The sequence below is a fragment of the Tachypleus tridentatus genome, chromosome 6 (genome assembly GCF_004210375.1).
Source record: "Tachypleus tridentatus isolate NWPU-2018 chromosome 6, ASM421037v1, whole genome shotgun sequence".
Taxonomy (NCBI): Eukaryota; Metazoa; Arthropoda; class Merostomata; order Xiphosura; family Limulidae; genus Tachypleus; species Tachypleus tridentatus.
This window is the reverse complement of record NC_134830.1, coordinates 129,651,664-129,673,119: the sequence shown is the minus strand read 5'-3', so window position 1 is coordinate 129,673,119 and position 21,456 is coordinate 129,651,664. Positions and strand designations below refer to the sequence as shown.

General features: G+C 33.8%; 1 protein-coding gene and 1 long non-coding RNA gene across 5 annotated transcripts in view; one reads left to right on the top strand and one right to left on the bottom strand.

Annotated features, from left to right (window-relative positions):
- The window catches only part of LOC143251453 (uncharacterized), a 33,492-nt gene that overhangs the window by 4,576 nt on the left and 7,460 nt on the right, over positions 1-21,456 (bottom strand). Inside the window, exon 2 of one of the 3 annotated variants that reach the window (XR_013028568.1) lies at positions 14,406-14,542. The exons of 1 other annotated variant lie outside the window; for it this stretch is intronic. This is a non-coding gene — a long non-coding RNA (uncharacterized LOC143251453). Of the gene's footprint in view, positions 1-14,405; positions 14,543-14,568; positions 14,989-21,456 lie in introns of those variants that run through there. One more of the 3 variants, XR_013028567.1, reaches the window with a different exon arrangement.
- The window catches only part of LOC143251452 (uncharacterized), a 44,220-nt gene continuing 38,914 nt past the window's right edge, over positions 16,151-21,456 (top strand). For both annotated transcript variants that reach the window (XM_076502752.1, XM_076502751.1), the window contains exon 1: positions 16,151-16,195. In XM_076502752.1, the coding sequence (XP_076358867.1) occupies positions 16,184-16,195 (12 nt within the window). In that variant the 5' untranslated portion in view covers positions 16,151-16,183. The remainder of the gene's footprint in view (positions 16,196-21,456) is intronic.

The window sequence follows — 21,456 nt, the reverse complement described above, 5'->3', positions numbered from 1 at the left end:
CAGCTGCTTAAAACTTATATAGATGTGTACACAAAGTTTCAAATTATAGATATGTAACACAAGAACAGCTGTTTAAGACTTATACAGATATGTAAAACAAGTTTTAAACCATAGATGTGTAACAAAGGAACAACGGCTTAAGACTTATATAGATATGCACACCAAGTTTCAAATTATAGATATGTAACACAAGAACAGCTGCTTAAGACTTGTATAGATATGTACACCAAGTTTCAAATTATAGATATGTAACACAAGAACAGCTGTTTAAGACTTATATAGATATGTACACCAAGTTTCAAATTATAGATATGTAACACAAGGACAGCGGCTTAAGATTTGTATAGATATGTAAAACAAGTTTTGAACCATAGATGTGTAACAGGAGAACAGCGGCTTAAGACTTATAAATGTATGTAAATCAAGTTGTAAACCATAGATATGTAACACAAGGACAGTGACTTAATACTTCTATAGATATGTAAACCAAGTTTTATGTTTTGTATATTTTTATCATATTGTCTGGTGAGATTCTTTGGTTTTCGCCAGTTAGACTTTTACATAATTTGTGCGTTTCCAAATATTTCTTAGTATATTATTTATATGTTTCACCCACCTTAGCATATGAAAACAGAATGACAAAGAGATGTTTCAAAATTAATATCAACTGGGAAGCTATGTTCCATGCTACAAACTTATTCTACATGTTTTACATATTAAATATAACGTGAGTAGCCAAAATATTGAATGAAACCGTAAATTTCAAAGAGTGATGAAGATGTGAAAAAAATGGATTGTAGTAAATAAAATGGGGTGAGGATGTTAGATGTGGGAAATGTAAAAAAATATTATGGTAAATAAAAAAGGGGTGCGAGTGGTATATGTTATAAAAATAGATTGTGGTAACTAAAAATGGGAGATGTAAAAAGAGATTTGCCGAAGTTATGGTCTGGAGAAGTGTTCTATTCCTGTATAATTGTTGAAGATCTGTCTTCATGTTTTGTTTGTCTTGTGAATGTTACTAATTGATTTTTGGTACGTTTATTATTACACGATATTTCTGTCAGTATTCTTCGATATTATTTAAATGCTAGAGGGAAGGCAACTAGCAATCACCACTCACCGCCAACTCTTGAGCTACTTTTTACGAACGAATAATGGGAATGACCAACACATTATAATGTTCCACAGCTGAAAAGGCAACCACGTTTAATAGGACGGGGATTCGAACCCATGATCTTCAGATTGCGAGTCAAGCGCCCTGACCAGTAATCAAATTTTGTTTTCATACCAATCATTTAGTTAATTACTTTTTTACTGGTGACCAAACGAAGATAAATGTTTAAAAAATCGAGAGGATCAAACCTGTAATATTAAGGTGACTGAAAAAGGAAAACAAACATGATAAAAAGCAACAATAATTAACTGACATGATGCTAATGAAATACTATAGTTAATCCCTTTGTACAATCACACAAGTATTGGAATGTTGTATAAACATCAGTAGTTTAAAATGTTTACATGTTTACATGGCTTCGCATTGTCTGAGTGTTGCAAGGTCGAAACCTGTTTCGAATATGCTTCTCTTTTAAAACATTTTTGCATTATAATGTGTCAGTCAACCCACTGTTTGTTGACATTGATATTGTCTATCTGTTTCCTATCATTTTGAAATTTGGGAAGGCTATTACACTTAGCCCTCTAAGGCCCGACATGGCCAGGTAGATTAAGGCGTTCGACTCGTAATCTGAGGGTCGCGGGTTCGAATCCCCGTCGCACCAAACATATTCACCCTTTCAGCTGTGGGGGCGTTATAATGTGACGGTCGATTCCACTATTCATTGATAAAAGAGTAGCCCAAGAGTTGGCAGTAGGTGGTGATGACTAGCTGCCTTCCTTCTAGTTTTACACTGCTAAGTCATGGACGGCTAGCGCAGATAGCCCTTGTGTAGCTTTGCGCGAAAATTCAAAACAAAAAACAAACATAGCCCTCTAATAGCTTGACACGGAATTTCAACAAACAAATAAGCTCATATACAGAAGCCCTAAGATGTTTTAGTCCTTAAAAACGCTTTTTGTTTTAAATTATACATTATCTGATTATAAATATACACAAGTTTTTAGTAGCTGTCCTTGTTTTATGTTTGAAAGTGTTTATTTAGAAATATACAAAAATTTCTAGCAGCTGTCATTACTACAACTGGTATAATTATTGAGACTCTTATCCTTCCTTGCCTTTGTTATTGTGTGTATTATTATCTTTCCAACGCTTCAACCAGTGAATTCTCCTGCAGTCATCAGGTGTTATATCAGTCTTTAGTTGCTATTTTTGTGTTACACATATTTAGTAGATGTCATTGTGTTACACGGTTTTTTTATGAAGAGTGTATAGAACATTATCAATATCGTGAAATGAAGATATGTGTGTATTTTATAACAGCATCGGGCTATCTGCTGAGTCCACCGAGGGGAATCGAACCCCTGACTTTATCGTTGTAAATCCCTATACTTACCGATGTACCAGCGGGGGACGTCCCAATATAAGCAATGGTATAAAACTTAAAGCTTTTCTATGATACATCTATGACGCTATGTAACAAATATTTTACTTTTTGTTGTTCCTGGGCAGAAAAACTACTCACTTATAAACATTTTTGTTCATTTTTGTATAACTTTAGTATAAATAGATGTAAATCTTGATACATAAATTGTTTTATTCAGACCTTATGAAAATTAAAATGTGCAAATTTACCCGTTTTTACATAGAAAATAGGTTAATTTCTAAATTCCATTATCCAGGTCACAAAAACAGAATTTGAAGGGAATAATGGCCATTTTCTGTATTTTTACAAGACAGCAATTAAGAAATAACACATACTATTTAGAAACAAAATTTGTGTTATATAGTGTTGTAAATCGGTCTAAAAAATAGGTATAGATAGGACATTCTTTATGAACATGTAAAAAATTATCAAACATACCTAAAGCTCGGATAGACGTGGAAACACAGGTAAAAAAACTACACAGATACAAGCATGTGTAAAGCTCGGATAGACATAGAAACACGGTAAAATACCTAGACAGATTGAAAATCTAGAGCATGTGTAAAGCTCGAATAGACATAGAAACATAGGTAAAATACCAGATAGATAGAAGCATGTGTAAGGCTCGAATAGACATAGAAACATAGGTAAAATACCAGATAGATAGAAGCATGAGTAAAGCTCGGATAGACATAGAAACATAGGTAAAATAAGTAAAAAGCATCTAGAGAGACATAGAAACATAGAAGCATGTAGAAGCATGTAAAGCTCGGAAATAGAAATACATAAGTAAAATCTAGAGTATTGTTGGTGGTTTGTTGATTAAATAAATTTTTCGAATTATTAATGTCACAGAGGAGTTTCCGTACTTTTAGGGTTCCCTCGGTGTACTCAGCAGACAGACTGATGTGGGTTTGCTATAAAAAAACACACACACACATTTTTAGGGTTCAGTTTTTCCTAATTGCTTCTTAGCCATTGAAATCTTTGCTGATTAATACTGTCATTTTATTATGAGAAATTTAAGGGTATGTGCGTTTGCAATATTAAAAGCATCCTAAGCCAATAGCTGTTCACTTACTGGTAACACTAGTTTTAGTTTATCGTTATTTAAACAAACAATAATTTTACTTTTGATATATATAGCTTTGTGTAAGACCCGGAGCTGCGATCAAATTCAAGATAAGATCAATTTTTCATGTATGCAATTACATATAATAGCTCAGTCTTCTGTTGCTTCTATGCAGATTGTCTAATATCAGAAATCCCCGAGTTTCGTCTACTCAAATATGAAAAGTCGTCATTAGTTATCTGAGCTAACAATTGAGATTTTTTTATTTCGTATTTCTTGTTAAACTTCCTCAGAATCTGAAGTCCTGTTTAAGCTCCGGTTCTATTAACACATGGGCACTTGAGCGAGAAGAAAAGTTCGTCTGGTGGTTAAAGCGTGTCGGCTCTTGAGTAAAAGTTTAACAGGTATTTGAAGTGTAAGCGCAAGTCAAAGAATGACCCCTCCATACCGAGGGAAAATCCCATGACCTCGGACGGTTCTGGACCATGAATGGCCAGCGTGTAATTAGTATTAAGGTCAGCTCATGATCAATCAGATAACTTAGGTATTTACATATTTAATATTATGGTATCTACAAGGACAACGCATGGGAAAGACCCTACTATATTGGATTAATGTGTGATCACTGGGAGTCTGCACTCTCCAACCCAACGTTTTGTTAAAGTCGTATTAACATTAAGAGTTTTAAAAATAAGAGAAAATTCTTCTTCTTTTGAGTCCATTATTATTTAATTTATTTATTCTAACTTTTAACTAGATGTCAAATCACTGCTCAGTGAAACCAAAATCACTTTTTAGAATGCAATGTTCTTGAACCGGTCGGTGTTCACTGTACATTATAAAAAATATATAGTTTTACGTCTACGTTTCAAAAATAATATCTACTAAAAAATTATGTTCTATGCTACAAGCTTATGCTATATGGTTTACGTATTAAATATGACGTGGATAACCGAAAGATTGAACAAAACCATAAATTCCAAAGAGTGACGAAGACGTAAAGAAATAGATTGGGGTAAATAAAATAGTGTGACAGTGATACATATGGGAGATGTGAAAAAATATATTGTGGTAAATAAAATAGGGCGAGAGTGATACATATGGAAGATGTGAAAAAATATATTGTGATAAATAAAACATGACAAGAGTGGTACATATGGGGGATGTGACAAAATAGATTGTGGTGAATAAAACAGGACGAAAGTGGTACATGTGGGAGATGTGAAAAACAGACTGTGGTAAATAAAATAGGGCGAAAGTGGTGGATATGGGAGACGTGCAAAATAGATTGTGGTAAATAAAATAGGGTGAGAGTGGTATATGTGGTAGATGTGAAAAATAGACTGTGATAAATAAAATAGGGCGAGAGTGGTACTCGTACCTTTAGAAAAAATAGTACTCTTTATAAGTGTTGTTAATTTGTTTTAATCTCTTGACAATATCTTTTATATCACAAATCTTTCAGTACTTTGTATGTTGAATCATACCGTAGTTATATATGTTAAGTATTTTGACTCCAATGTATACAGTGCAAGTAATGGGCACTATAGGAAAACTATATATAGTCTACTGAGAATAATACATAGATAAAAATTAAGGGTTTGAAACAATAAGCAAATAAACAACAACAGGAAAAAATTAGACACATTCAAAGCATTAATGAAACTTGATTTACAAATAAGAACAAATAAATGTCATTTTTAGAAAACATTCAACAAGGACTCATTGAAGAATGGAGTGGAAATTATGGTTTACAAATTTAAAGGAGTAACCATATAAAGAAAGAAAAGAAATAGTTTTATAATTCCTCTACAAAAAGAGTTAATACTGAAGTTTTGTCATATGAACCTGTTCAAAGAAAACAGTATGAGAAATAAAATAGTAATCACCTGTTGTACACACTTCTAAAAAACTGTTACTGACGTCTGATTGGGGCCCGGCATGGCTAAGTGGGTTAAGGTATTCGACTCGTAATCTGAGGGTCGCGGGTTCGAATCCCCATCGCACCAAACATATTCACCCTTTCAGCTGTGGGGGCGTTATAATGTGACGGTCGATTCCACTATTCATTGGTAAAAGAGAAGCCCAAGAGTTGGCAGTAGGTGGTGATGATTGACTAGCTGCCTTCCCTCTAGTATTACACTGCTAAATTAGGGACGGTTAGCGCTGATAGCTCTCGTGTAGTTTTGCGCAAAATTCAAAAACAAACAAGACAAACAGACATCTGACTGGAGGAAGCCACCTCCATAAGTCAGAAGTAGAACTTAATGAATAGTCTAGCTAATTTAATACATTAGCCTATCGATGTCATAAAACAAAACGTGTAATTAGAATGTACTGATTCATTTGTTGAACAGTTCTGCTGTTAGAGATATCTTCAGTCTTATTCCTAGTAATATTTCATGAGACTCGATTAGCTTAAAGGGAATCAGCTTCGTCCGAAATCGACAAACGAAGCTAAAATTTCGAAGTAATCCTTATATCATATATATGTGTGGGCATGTGTACGTATAATTATAAATAAGTAAAAAGTAAATATACATGTTAAACATATTAATCAATAGTCTTAATGAAACTACCATTAACAATGCAGATCATGTAACTCATAAAATACACATAGACTAGTTGTTTACTTCAGGCACTATCATTTATTCACTTTCTCGTGAAAACACACTTATTTCATTACATAACGTTGAACTTTACTTAGCTTAAATTATTCCATTCCTAAACAATCCGTAATAAATTGGTCATATTTACGTTATATGGTTTTACAAGGGTTAACTCATTGCAATCAGTTTATTCAATGATATCATGTAACTAGACAAAGTTTAAGTTTTTCAAGGCAGCAGAAAGTTCACCATTCACCACAAACTATCTGGATTTAAGATTTGGAGTCTTTATTATCACAATTATTTATTGATGAATCATTACCAAAGTAGTCATGACTTAACCTTTTTTTTATTTATCCATAAAAAAGATTTTTGTACATGAGATAGCGACGTAGATTTCTGCTAAACGTTTAAAATAAAACTCAACTGAGCTGATTATATGAAGCTATAAGTGACTTCAATATCATTAGGACATTTGTTATTAATTTATGTTTGATAAATCACATGGAAAAGAAAAGCGAATACTTTAAATTAGAAAAAATGACACTAAAGACAAAATAATATAATGCCTAGATCAGAAACATGGCGTAGAAGACGAGTAAGGTAAATCGGATATACATTATAAGACTGGCAAAGAGAATATTTTAGGTCAGATAGATGACGTTCACAAGACAAATAAAGCAATTAATAAATGTCATGTAATGCCATTACAAGAGTGAGAAGTAAAACACTCAAGATAATAAAGATTATTAACTAATAAAATAAACCACTCGTTTAAAGCTACACATGTAAGGTAAGGAATCTTATTCCATTAACTGAAAGAGACGCTTTACAATTTAAGAAAGATCAGTGCTTGAGGGCAATAGTGCGATAAACAAGTCAGGCTGAGTAGATTGAGAAACAGAATGTGATACAAGATAAGCAAGACAGTCGTGTGACAAAGGTCAGATATATGACAAATAAAACAGGCAATATGAAATATCACTGTATTGTAGAAGTTACTCTGAAGAGGTCAAAACAAATCAGCAACAATAGAAAGGTTCTCATTTATACAACGTGCGTTTTTATTTATATAAAATAAAAGTTACAGTATAAAAGAGATACGTATGTTAGGTAAATAAGAGACATTACACGCAAGACAATAATTACTTTCGGTAGTCATCACTGTGACAAACAAGGTAACTATAAGGTCAGATGTTAGTTGTTTGTTTTGTTTTTTGAATTTCGCACAAAGCTACTCGAGGGCTATCTGTGCTAGCCGTCCCTAATTTAGCAGTGTAAGACTAGAGGGAAGGCAGCTAGTCATCACCACCCACCGCCAACTCTTGAGCAACTCTTTTACCAACGAATAGTGGGATTGACCGTCACATTATAACGCCCCTACGGCTGAAAGGCGAGCATGTTTGGCGCGACGGGGATGCAAACCCGCGACCCTCAGATTACGAGTCGTACGCCTTAACACGCTTGGCCATGCCGGGCCCGAAATCAGATCTATTAGATAAAATGCAAATAATAAAGTTATTTTAATTAGGTCAGAAATGTGACCTACAGACAACTAAGGTCACAAGAAGTTAAAAATGTGAAATACAAGATAAATGTAATTATTTTAGGCAAGTCATAAAAATAATGTAAAAAAAAAACAACTAAATTTATTATGACCTATTAAAATGTGGCAAACAAAACAAATACAAATATAGCTTTAGGACAGTGGTATAACATACATGGAAATAAAAATATAGCTTTAGGTCACTATTTATGTGAAACATATTACAAACAGGACAGATAACGTCGTCAATTTGATCAAATACATGATAACTTATTTTGCAAGTGTGCACTAAGGTGAATAAAATGATACGTTTATGGATAAAACCGTTGACAACAATTAACATAGAATCACTCTAACCTCTGTTAACAATGAACAATGCGTCATGAATCATATAAACATTTATTAACAATGAATATATTGTTATAAGTTATATTTGATTAACAATGAACTTCATGTTATAAATTTAACTTTTACTAACAATGAACATTATGTCATATATCATGCCAATTTTTATTAAAAATTAACACTGTTTCAGGTTTCACACATGTTAGCTCATGTTTATTTTTTCAGGATGTGAACGCGCTTGTTTTTTCGATCTTCAACCCATAATTTCAAAATCGGGTTAACTTCTGTTCATTAAAAAAAGATCTATCGTATTACAAACCACATTAATTCCGTTTATACTTTGACCAGTTTTGACTGTTAATGTAAGACCTAGTGATAGTAAGTTATATTATACATAAATATTTAAATTAACGAACCGGCATTTCTACAAGTTTTATGGGTCCAGTTGCGTCCAGACTGTGAAGTCAAATAAGGAAAATAAGTTGCAAAACCTCAAATGACAGTTTTGGTTTCTTCATCTGCTTGATTTTATAAATAGAATTATCAGGTTAAAGCTTTTAAGTTAAGTATTAGTAAGAGTTGACGTTTAAGCTGACAAACAAACTCTAAGTTATACAGTAATCACGAAAATAAAATTATTTATAAATAAAAGATGGATCAAGGATTTAAATACAATTAGAGATGGTGTTTAGAAAAGTACTGAACGCTCGATTATACTTGTTTTACCTAAAGAAAGATTTAACGTTTCGTATATCAGCACCTCGTTTTTCGTTATTACGCACGCTCAGATTAAATTTCTTGAAATATGGTATAATATATTTAAAAGACCAACTCAAATCTTACATTACAAGGAGGCTGGTAAATGGAACGATCGACAACAATATTTGAGTTGATGAGTTTTGAATGCGCGAACTTAGGTTTACATAGACAAAGCGATCGAAAGGTAGGCTTAACAACAGTAACACTGAAATGACTTCATTTTAAAGTATGATTCTTAAACTGACATTTATAAAAAATTTAAAAATTTCTCTCTCCAGTTATTATGTAGTTACTGATAGAAGCGGTTATTTTAGACAGATATACTCATTTTAATATTGAAACAATGAATTGTTTTTCTACAATAATTATCCACCGCCTCATTTTTTTTACCGAAATATACAAAAAAGTAATAGTTTGGTGTAAGTTTCATTCAGGCCTAGCAGTTGAAGAAATCTCGGAGAGTTAAGAGTGAACTGCTGGCTGGAAAAACGGAAGCAACTTTTCGGTTAGAAACTGAGCTATTTAATTTGTTATTCACAAACTCAAGTCTTGAATCGTTTCTTTATTACGTACGTACTGGTGAGGTCTTCCAATGCAACAGTGTTATCCCACAGTAGATCTACAATTTATAAATAACAGTAAAGAAACTGGATAGTGGTTGATAGTCTTTCGCTTCAACCTTGTGTAACTAATTATTCAAATATATATCAGAGCGAATAAAACATTTCCTCCAAACAAAACCTTAAGTGCATCCTTTTTTCAGATCATTTTTATTCAAATTTCTCTCTTAATACTTATTATGCTATATGTTCACATATTCTTCTTAATTCTTATGTTTATGATACTTTTCCCTTCATTTTCTACCTGCTTATTCTAAATATTTTTCTCCTTTCCTTTTTATGTATATGAAAACATTCGTGTGCTTGCCTTATACTTCTGATTAGAGAAACCATTTCCTTTACGCTCTCCATAAACTGTAGTAAACAAAACAACATTAACATTTAAATGATAAATGTAAATAATAGAGTTTTCTCCCTCCACTGCTCTCGCCTGTGGTTAATCTGTATTGTTTTGACGTGTTGTGTACAACCGATGTATTTTTCTGGTCTCGTAAGAGTGACAGGGCTTGATAGGCCTCACTCAGCACGGTGTTTTTTAGCATTTAGATCTTTGTCAAGCACGTGTGCTTTATTGTTTGGTTTCAGTAGGTCATCAGTTAAGCTAACAACACTTTCAACGGTATTATCATGTAGTTGGAAGCATAGTCTAGGTTGGGATGGTTTGTTTCATTTTATTTAATTTCCCTCAAAGCTACACTAGGGGTATCTACGCTAGCTGTCCGTAATTTAGCAATCTGTTGATAAGTTAATTTTATTTTGTAATACAGGAGGAACACTTAGACTTATATCTCAGACGACTGTGAACTTCAAAGATCGATATCATTGAATAATCACATTTCACACAGTATAAAACTCACAATTTTATCGCAATATCCATATTTTAGTTAAAATTTACAATAGCGTGTTTTCACTTGTCCATAGGAGTGAATAAGATTAAATCCAATTTGTTTATGTTACAGCTGACTTAGAAATACAACCTGTAACGTATGTACTAAGCTATATTTATCTTAATATTGATGTTTAATATCTATTGCGGAATTTCCACTTATTCCCTAAATTTATAGAAAATTCTTGAGAACAAAAATCAACAAATTACTATGTGTAGTTAGTATAATTTAAATCTCGGAAGCTATAACTGTCATAAACCCTTATTAATTGGATAACTATACATATTTGACCAGATGCGTTTATAGATTTCGAACATTAAAAACCGTTCAACTTCAAGAAACTAACTTCAGACATTAGTATATGTACGAAGATATTAGATATCTTGGTCGGTAAAAAGTCAGCTTGTAAACGACGTGAGGCCAGCTAAGAACAATGAGCTAGCCATTAAGCGAAGTGGAACAATATCAACTCAGAGATCAGTGATGTCGAGAAAACCCACTTGTAGAGAAAAATATATATGTAAAAACGACTCGTTTGGGTTGAGAAATTTTTTTTACGTAGAGGAGCGAACAACGTTTCGACCTTCTTCAGTCATCGTCAGGTTTTCTTTGTGAACCTGACGATGACTGAAGAAGGTCGAAACGTTGTTCGCTTCTCTACGTAAAAAAATTTTCTCAACCCAAACGAGCCGTTTTTACATAAATATTAACTCAGAGTTAATTTGCTTATCGTGAACCGTCGATAAAACATCGAGTTCCAGACCAGATAGGAGACTAAGTATTGTTTATAAGTTTGTAAAATGTTTGTATATAAATCATTAGTTGTAATATCGTTATTATAAATTATATTGTTGTTTGTATATTGAAATATATTTGTGTTAAAAAGGAAAATTAGGCTTATCAATCTTGTTGGCAAACATCATAAATTTGGTATGTATCGACATTCAATTAATTTCTAAATTAAAATTAAAATTTCAGGCTACATGAAATCGTAATACGAAACGTAAAAATAGATCAAATGTTTAAAAGCACGAATAGATATGCTTGAAAATGAAAAACTAAAGAGTAGGTAAACTTAGCAAACCTACATATACATGCATATTGTCTTTCATGTGCAATTTGGATTTAAATGATGATGATCATGCGTTTCTTAAGTCTGAATAAGATACAAATCAGCACCACATTTCAGTAATGATTGCTTAAACTGATTGTTCTAAATTATTTCCAGTTAAGAGAGATGGCAATGAATACAACGTTCCTGAGACAATGTCTCAGGCAGAAAGAGGTTGTCAATACAGTGGTACCCCGGTTCTCGAAATTAATCCGTTCCAGAAGGCTGTTCGAAAACCGAATCAATTTTTCCCATAAGAAATACTGTAAATTAAATTAATCCATTACAGATCTCCATAAATTACACATTATGAAGCATTTTAAGTAAAAATATTGCTTATTTATACCTGTATAATATTACTTACATGCACAAAGTCAACCACAAAAACTATAAACACAATAAAAAAACAATAAATGAAAATTTAACAGCACTTTACCTGTGCTGAGGAGAGCTGATGGCATAAGTGGAAGGTGATGAGGAACATGGAGAGTAGGAGAGTTATTATTTTTTGGAAGGGGAGTCACCTTTCAAAAAAACGTCAGGTAACTCTCCTTTTGGGGTTCTTTCTCTTTTTTGTCTCTTTGCACCGCTACAACCTGCTTGAGACTCACTGGATCTATTTTTCACCAAAAACTTGTCTAATGAGGTTTGTTTCTGCCTACATTTTAAAATGTTTCTGAAGTAAGACATGGCATTGTCATTGAAAAGGTTTATGCTGCGGTTTGCTACAGCTTTGTCAGGGTGAAAGTTTTCCACAAAACTCTGTAACTCTCCCCATTTTCCACACATTTCCTTGATTAGTGAACTAGGAACATCCTCTCTTTCCTCCTTCTAATCTGAAGACACTTCCTCAGTTGTCTTCTGTTGCTGCTCCTCCTGAAGGTCTTGGAGTCCTTCCGTAGTGAGCTCAGTGTTGTGGTCTTCAAGCCCATACACTTTCCTAGTGAGACAATATCCTTGACAACAGGCTCAGCCTCAAAGCTTTCAAAGTCTGTATCTGCTACTGAGTCTGGCCACAATTTCTTCCAGGCTGAGTTCATGGTTCTCAAAGACATTTCCCTCCAGGCTTTGTCTATGATCCTCAAGCAATGGAGGATATTAATGTGATTTTTCCAGAACTTTCTGAGGGTTAACTCTGTGTCAGAGGTCTCATCAAAGCACCTTTGAAACAGTGCTTTAGTGTAGAATATCTTAAAGTTCGATATGACCTGCTGGTCCATGGGCTGAATGAGAGGAGTCGTGTTCGGGGGCAAGAGCTTCACCGTAATGAAACTGTACTCCTCCACCAACCCGTCCTCCAAGCCTGGTGGGTGAGCAGGTGCAAGAAGGGCCTTGAGTGGCAACTGTTTTTCCGTGAGGTAATTTTTTACACTTGGGGCAAACACTTCATGGACCCACTCCATAAAAAATTGCCTGGTTACCCATGCTCTACTATTAGCCCTCCACATGACATTTAGTTTTCTTTTCAGGACATTATTCTTCTTAAAAACCTTCGGGTTCTCAGAATGGTACACAAGCAAAGGCTAAAGTTTTAAGTCCCCACTTGCATTGCTACATAACAATAGAGTTAGCCTGTCCTTCATTGGCTTGTGTCCTAGCAGTGACATCTCCTCCTTGGTGATGTAAGTCCGCTTTGGCATTTTCTTCCAAACGAGGCCTGTCTCATCACAGTTGAACACTTGTTGGGGAATAAAACCCTCAGCTTCTACATAGTTCTTAAATTCCCTAACAAATTTATCAGCAGCGTCTTTGTTAGAACTGTCACTCTCCCCATGTCTCACCATACTATGTATGCCACTTCTCTTCCTAAATTTTTCAAACCACCCCCTACTAACCTTAAAGACATCACTTGTATCAGCACTCGTTCCAGGGGTGTTTTTCAGAAGGTCAACATGCAACTGCTTTGCTTTCTCACAAATGATGGTCTCAGAAATGCTATCACCAGCTAACTGTTTTTCGTTTACCGAAATCAACAAGTTTTTTCTACCTCTTCCATTGTTTGTGATCTTTGTTTCGTAAGCACTGTCACTCCTTTTGCAACATCAGCTCCTTTGATGACCTCTTTATTTTCAGTATGGTGCAGACTGTAGACTTCGCCATACCAAACTGTGTAGCAAGATCAGACACGCGAACACCACTCTCATACTTCGCTATGATATCTTTTTTCACCTCTATTGTGGCTCTAACAACTTTTCTTTTTGGTTTGCTGCTTTCATTATCCTTCTTTGACCCCATGGTGACTTATTTAATCAGAATATTTAGAAAAACATAAAGAAAAACGAGAACGTTCACAGCAAATTTTAGCGAGGTTGTGGACTGAGCGACAGGTGCGGGTAAAATTTTTTAGGCAAGCTTGGCATGGGCCGAAAATGGTCGAAGGATCCTTCGGGTTATTTCGGGGGTTCGGGCCACAACAGCTTGATTCTGGAACCGAGTTTGTGTTCGACAACCGATACATATTTTTCTCAAACAATATGTTCGAAAACCGAATTGTTCGAGAAGGGAGTCATTCGAGAACAGAGGTACCACTGTACATGAAACAAAGCGTTTATTGATATTAAATCTTAATCTTACTACTACAATCAGATAAACGTGATAGTGCTCTAAAATGTATAACTAGTTTACAATAATAATATTATGATTACAAAATGTTACAGAAGTACAAATATTTTATATATTAAGTGACAGTTCATTTCCTTATGGTAGTAAAAACTAGATTCAATTTTGAACTAAACGTTCACTAAAACTAAGAGAAACTACTTTTAAACTAACAAATCTATGCTTTAGAAAATCGATAATTAACAAAATTAAAAAGCACATTAATGATTAATTAATATCGTATGAATAATTATACTATAGATAACATTTTAACAATTAAATAAAAATTATTTTAGTTTATAAACGTACCTTGTGATTCCACTGTTAAAACCTGCAACCAAATCGTCAATATAACGTTTCAAAGAACTTGTTTTCCTTACAGATCAGCGGTGAATAGAGACCACGCTGATTTTCATTATGATCTTTTTCTTTTACACATAAAGTTCATCCATCTATCAAATATCAGGCATATGTGTAATCTTTCTCTGTAATACTTTTTATTTATATAATACGTTATCTATATTCCATTTGATACACTGCTAAATAAATTAAATAATAGTCAAATAGCTATTACAAGGTTAAACCCAGTGAGTAAAATTAAGATATTTATTACATATATTCATCAGGTGCCTGATTTACATAAAGGTGAAATGAGAAAGGATTTTTTGTTGAATTTCGCTTAAAACAGCACAAGCCGTCCATGATTTCCAAGTGTTAGAAGAAAAACAATAGTAAATCCTCGCGTCATTCTTCATAGTAGGATTATGCAGTCTCTCTTACGACGTACCCAGGACCTGAAAGTGTCTAGTGCAATTTTTTTGAGGGGGAGAATCGGTAATGGGACCCAAACAACGGATCTCAGCTCCATCGTCCTTTCCCGCTGACACTCATTTGATACCTGGAAGAGAGAACAACGATTTTTTTTTGCAAAATTAGGTTTGTTTCTGCCAAAATTCCAATTATCCTTTAATTACTTTGTTCCGTATACATTCCATCTAGCACATATATTGCACTTCTTATCTCATAAAGTTATATACACTGGCTTCCTGTAGACCAAGGCTGCTCCTACGTATACTATTTACAATCATACTTCTTATTTATGTATCTAAATAAACTACATTTTTCATTCTCATGCGTTTTACACATACCTTACTTCTCATATAAGTAACACTTACAGACCACATTTTGTACTTGCGTGCCTCACATAAAACATAATTTCTGTTTCCTCATGTGATTTTTCATATGCATAATTGTTACAGAACTGTAACACCTGTAAGTGTTACAACTGTAAGTCTGTAAATCAGACTTACATTTCTTTATAATATATAATATTATACATAGGTCGAGGATATTACATTAAGACCATTTTGGACGACCAGCCCGTCAATGAAGTCTGTGTCGTCACATTCGGTCGTGCTCTACAGAACGACCGTTCATTCTGATACTAGCCTCATCTTCATCATGATGTTTCCTTCTCAGGACCTACCTCTTCTTCGTCGTAGCTTTTTTATAATCATTGTCGTCTACAAAGACGATGATTACCCAGCACTCATTCTCCTAAAAGCGATCGATCACCGATGGTATCAAAATACGTACATAGCAGTTTCTTTTCATTATAATTACACTTTGTACTAAATTGATTTGGATTAGACGAGCTTCAAGTATCTACCTCAGTTATAAAAATATAATTCATTTTGACCTGCAATACAAATACACGAAAATAATTAAGATAATTTCCTTGTAATAATAGCCAAGAATAATATATTCGCCAGTTCCTGTTGCTTTACCTTATCTCTTTCGCTGAATGAGATAAGTATAATTTTCCTTTTCTTCTTTCTTTTTTTTCATTTCTATTGATGTCTTCAATTTTGTTGGTGAATTATGAAAATCGTTTCACGACACGTTATTGCATGTCACCAACAGTGAACTTGAAGTTAAGCTCCTGAAAAAAAAAGCTGATGTCCTTGACGGTATGGTAATACAATTAAATAGAGCAGGCCGAAAAGTGTGCAAGAGACCTTCTATAGCGAAACATCTTGTGGTTCTGTCCAATTCTGCATATCACTCGTTGACTTCAGCCGCTCGACACCGACATGGTTCCTCTGGTAAGCGAAAAACCCACGTGCACATGCGCGTGGTTTTATTTATTAGTCTTGTAGACTTACGGAAAAACTAATTGAACTGAATAAGATATAATTTTTCTAGGACTACAGAAAACGTGATTTTTTTCACAACTTTTTATTTCATTTCTGTTTTTATGGATTTTCCTCTTGAATAGTGATACAGTTACTTCCCCATCATTAATTTGCATTCTCTATGTTTGTATTTGGTATTCGTCACTCAAAAGCTTTGTGATTTTTACATTCTTATTTTCGCTAAAACTGCTTTCCCCCTTACGTAGGTTTCGATAACCATGGTGGGCAGAGTACAAAGAGCTTATTGTATAGCTTGGTGTTTAATTACAAACATACAAACTACGAATATGAGCTTCTGAAACATATATTTATTCATATATATATGTTGCAGATATCAAAACTGATAAATAAACAAAACTGTCCATACTGTTAAACAAATTATTTTAAAAATATATAAATCAGACTTATTCATGTTGTTTGATATGACGTGTTAGTAGATATATATATACATTTGTTTTGAGAGTATGTAATACACAGTTTGCATATTTTTAACATAATGTTGTAATAATGACGGATTTTTATCGAAAAGTGTTTATAATACTGTTATTCGATTGTTCAGGATTAGTGTGATAATAGTGTTAGATAGTTTTATTGAACACTATGTATAACACAGTTTTCTATATTGTTCACTATTAGTGTGGTAATGCTTTAGATAGTTTTATTGAACGTTCTGTATTGTACAGTTATTCGTATTGTTTATTATTAGTGTGGTAATAGTGTTAGATATTTTACTGAACGCTATGTATAACAAAGTTTTGTATATTGTTCACTATTAGCATTACCACACTAATAATTACCACAGTTTTCAATATTGTTCAGTATTAGTACGGTAATGCTTTATATAGTGTTATTGAACGTTCTGTATAATATAGTTATTCGTATTGTTTATTATTAGTGTGGTAATGCTTTATATAGTGTTATTGAACGTTCTGTATAATATAGTTATTCGTATTGTTTATTATTAGTGTGGTTTTGTTTGTTTGTTTGTTTGGAAATTTCGCACAAAGCTACTCGAGGGCTATCTGTGCTAGCCGTCCCTAATTTAGCAGTGTAAGACTAGAGGGAAGGCAGCTAGTCATCACCACCCACCGCCAACTCTTGGGCTACTCTTTTACCAACGAATAGTGGGATTGACCGTCACATTATACACCCCCACGGCTGGGAGGGCGAGCATGTTTAGCGCGACGCGGGCCCGAACCCGCGACCCTCGGATTACGAGTCGCACGCCTTACGCGCTAGGCCATGCCGGGCCCCATTAGTGTGGTAATAGTGTTAGATATTTTACTGAACGCTATGTATAACAAAGTTTTGTATATTGTTCACTATTAGCATTACCACACTAATAATTACCACAGTTTTCAATATTGTTCAGTATTAGTACGGTAATGCTTTATATAGTGTTATTGAACGTTCTGTATAATATAGTTATTCGTATTGTTTATTATTAGTGTGGTTTCATTTTGTATGTTTTTTCTACATCTTGTTTCTTTCTTTTTATACTGTTAAACACTTTACCATGCATATATAGAGATTTCATTTAATTAGCGTTTTTCGTATATATTGCTGGAGGATAGTCTATAATTTTTGCTTAGCTCAAGAATAATATTTATTTCATGTTACCGTAATCTTATACTAAACAGATACTATTACACGTACTATGAAATTTACTTATGTTACAATCACATGATAGACGAGATTATTAAGTGATGCATATTGAATTTGTTAATACTAAAAAAATGAAGCCCATAGGATTATCACTGATATCTTCCACACATCTGCGTTTCCATACTTTTATTTTTTTGTTAGAGGACATAAATACTTTCATACTTTTTACCTTTATTACTGAACAGGACAAAAGAAAGTATCCCTTGTATACTTAAACGTCGTAGTACCTTCTAGTTGGCCCCGTATGGCCAGATGGTTAAGTACTCGACTCCTAAGCCGAGGGTTGCGGGTCCGAATCCCCGTCACATCAAAGATGCTTCCCCTTTTAGCTTAGTCGTAGGGGCGTTATAATGTGATGGCCAATCCCACTATTCGTTGGTAAAAGAGAGCCCGAGAGTTGGCGGTGGGTGTTGATGACTAGCTGTCTAGGGAAGGCACTTACACTACGAAATTAGGGACGACTAGCACAAATAGCTCTTGTGTAGCTTTGCGCAAAATTCAAACCAAACGTTCTACTTAAAATGTGGAAGCACGATAAATTATTATTACTTTGTTTTAGAGATAAAATAAATAGCCTAGTATTTCTTAAGAGATGGAGACAAAATCTGTTTAATTTTACGTTATCTAAATACTGTGTATTAGATATAACATTGTAGTTACTTATTTAGTATTATGTCAAATTAACAATATGTTTTAAAATGCATTGACTGTTTTTCAACTCAGCTATCTCTTTATACTAGTAATATACGAAAGTTATCTGTTCTACGAAACATTTGTTAAACTATTTAATGTTTTCCGCTGTTTGTCTTTAGTTCTTTCTGATGAATAAATGAAACAACTTGACTCTAGAAATAAATTTCATACTTCGTTTATTTTACATTGATGGAATTTTGTTTTGTTTAGCTTTATTACTGTGGAATTAAAATATTGTTTTTATTGTTAATGTTTCATAAGGACATTTCGTCATATTAACCGAAAATTTATTTTGTAAGTAAAAAACAACGAATCATTGATCATACGTTATGTTACATTACCCAGGAAAGAATAACTCATTGTTGTACATAGAAAATAAATAACTGATTATACTTGCCATTAGTCTTAGGCCTATTATAATTTTAACTCCGCATTCTTTACCTAATCCCATAGGGATTTTCAAGGATAAGGAGAGTTTAATATAAACCACAATAGCGATTCTTTATAGAATTCGCCTAGGAATTTCACAAATATTCTAACAGGGCATAGGTAAAAAATCATTTAAAAAGCAAACTGATTCTTGGAATAAGGCTTAAGGCCTTTTACCTCAGTGGCTAAGGCTGCTAAAATATTAGTAATAATATAAACGTTGATTTTTCTAATTGTTAGACAAAAATTATCCATTTGTTCTTCATATTATTATTATTACTTACATTATTTTTGTTTCACAAGCCTACAGAAAAAACGGCTATGAATATCTTATTCAAACGTAAGTAAACCTACCATAAAAACTTTTAGAGAGATTTTGTCAGGATTTTAATCGCTACCGGCCAAGTTGCTCTTCGAAACCATTCAAACACTAAAGCCTAAAGTAACAACATGGCTTGGTATATTGCGCCAAATTCTATGCACGGCTACTAAACAAACTCCTGTTATGGTTGTACGGCTACATAAATTTTAAGTTGATCTTGAAAGTCAACAATTCCACCCCTTTAAAGTTTTTTAAGATCTTCTTCGCTACCAGTTTAAGCTTGTCAAAACCATTCTAACAAAAATGTAGAAGCAAATTCAGTTCATTATACTAGCCGCAAATGCTCTGTTTTATACAAGTGAAAAACATTTAGTTTTATTATGGTGAATAATGCTTACATTTATAATAGTGTCTCCAGTCTTATTATTATTGATTATATTTTTACAAGCCACTACAGCAAAAACGACCATGACTCAAACGCAAACGCAAACTAACGTGCAGGGGTTTAGTTTAGAGAGAGAGAAATCGTAAGAATTCTCTCTCCAACTGGGGTGTTCAAGAACGTTGTGGTTCCTCTTCGTCCCCTTTCGTGAAAGGTTATTAGGTTTAATTTTATTTATTTATTTCTTAAATAATTTTTGACTCTTTTTTTTGGGTGAAGGAGGTCACTTTTAATGTTATCCTAGACCGAGGCAAAGGCAGCACTGGAGAGAACGGCCGGGTCCCGTCCCGAAAGGCAGAAGTCAAAGTAAATATGAACATGAACTCAAACGACCCGAATCAGGGTCTGGCAATAAAGTTGCCTGGGCTGGGATCTAAAAATCCAATGCCTAAGTTTTTGCTGTGGGAGGAAACGGGAGTGCCCCGAGAAAACCCACTTTCACAGGACAGGCGCCGAATATCTGAAAAAGAGAATACATATTGTTAACATGTGTAATTTGTGATTCTTGAAATATGTTGTAAGGTGAAATGTATTTTGTTGGTGCACTAGTTAATTTGTATAATGATGCCGTTAGTTTGTTTCTGTTTTCTCCTTTTAGATAATATTTGTGTGATATTTCCGTTAGTCTATTTCTTAGTGTTGGTAAGTTGCTGATTTGATGTATATAATTTACTGGCGTGAATGACGGTAGACTGAATGCAGATCTTAGTATTCTGTTCTGTTGAACTTGGATTTTCTGGAGTGTGTTGTTTGACATATTGTATGTTACTTGACATCCATACTCTATTAGTGGACGGATGTAAGCTTTGGAAATTTGGATAATGGTGTTTGGTGAACATTTCGATTGTCTACTGGTTAGAGTCATTAGGTGTGATATCCGTTTTCTAATTGGTGAGTGTATATTGTTAACATGTTTTTTCCATGTTAGTTTTGTGTCGAAAGTAATGCCAAGGAATGTGATGTTTTTGCTCATGTTAATGGTCGTATTTCCGAGTGATAATTTTATTTTTTCTAGATTTTTTTCTTTGTTTTTTTAATTTCCTGTAGAAGGTGATTGCTTGTGTTTTGGTTGGATTTAACACTACTCTCCACTTGTTACTCCATGTTGTGACGTTGTTCAGTGATTCTTGTACCCGAGACATGGCCATCACTGGGTTTCTGGAGGTGCTCCAAATAGCGATGTCGTCTGCGTATTGTGAATTATGCGTGTATGTTAGATTTGGGAAAGGTATGTCACTGACGAAAATAATATATAAAAGTGGAGAGAGAACGGCCATGACTGTTTTACTGAAACCTTTAAGAAATACAGGAATAATTATGTCATAGGGTTGTTTGAAAATTAAATCAAGCGTTTTCGTTTCATTGTCCTAAAGAATTTCTTTAAGTCCTTCACTTGCCGCGATTGAAAATTTCAGGTGTTGCACTAATGCACAGTAATTGGGAAATAATTTGTGCATTAATTGAAAACTACTACATTGAGGATTCAACATTTCTCGAATTCTCTGGTCTTCATTGTTTATCTAGTTTGTTGTTATACTATGTCTCTACGTGGTTTTCTGTGACCATTTCAGTGGGTTTCCTAACAGTAGACAATTATCATAGTAGATTCTTCTACTCTTA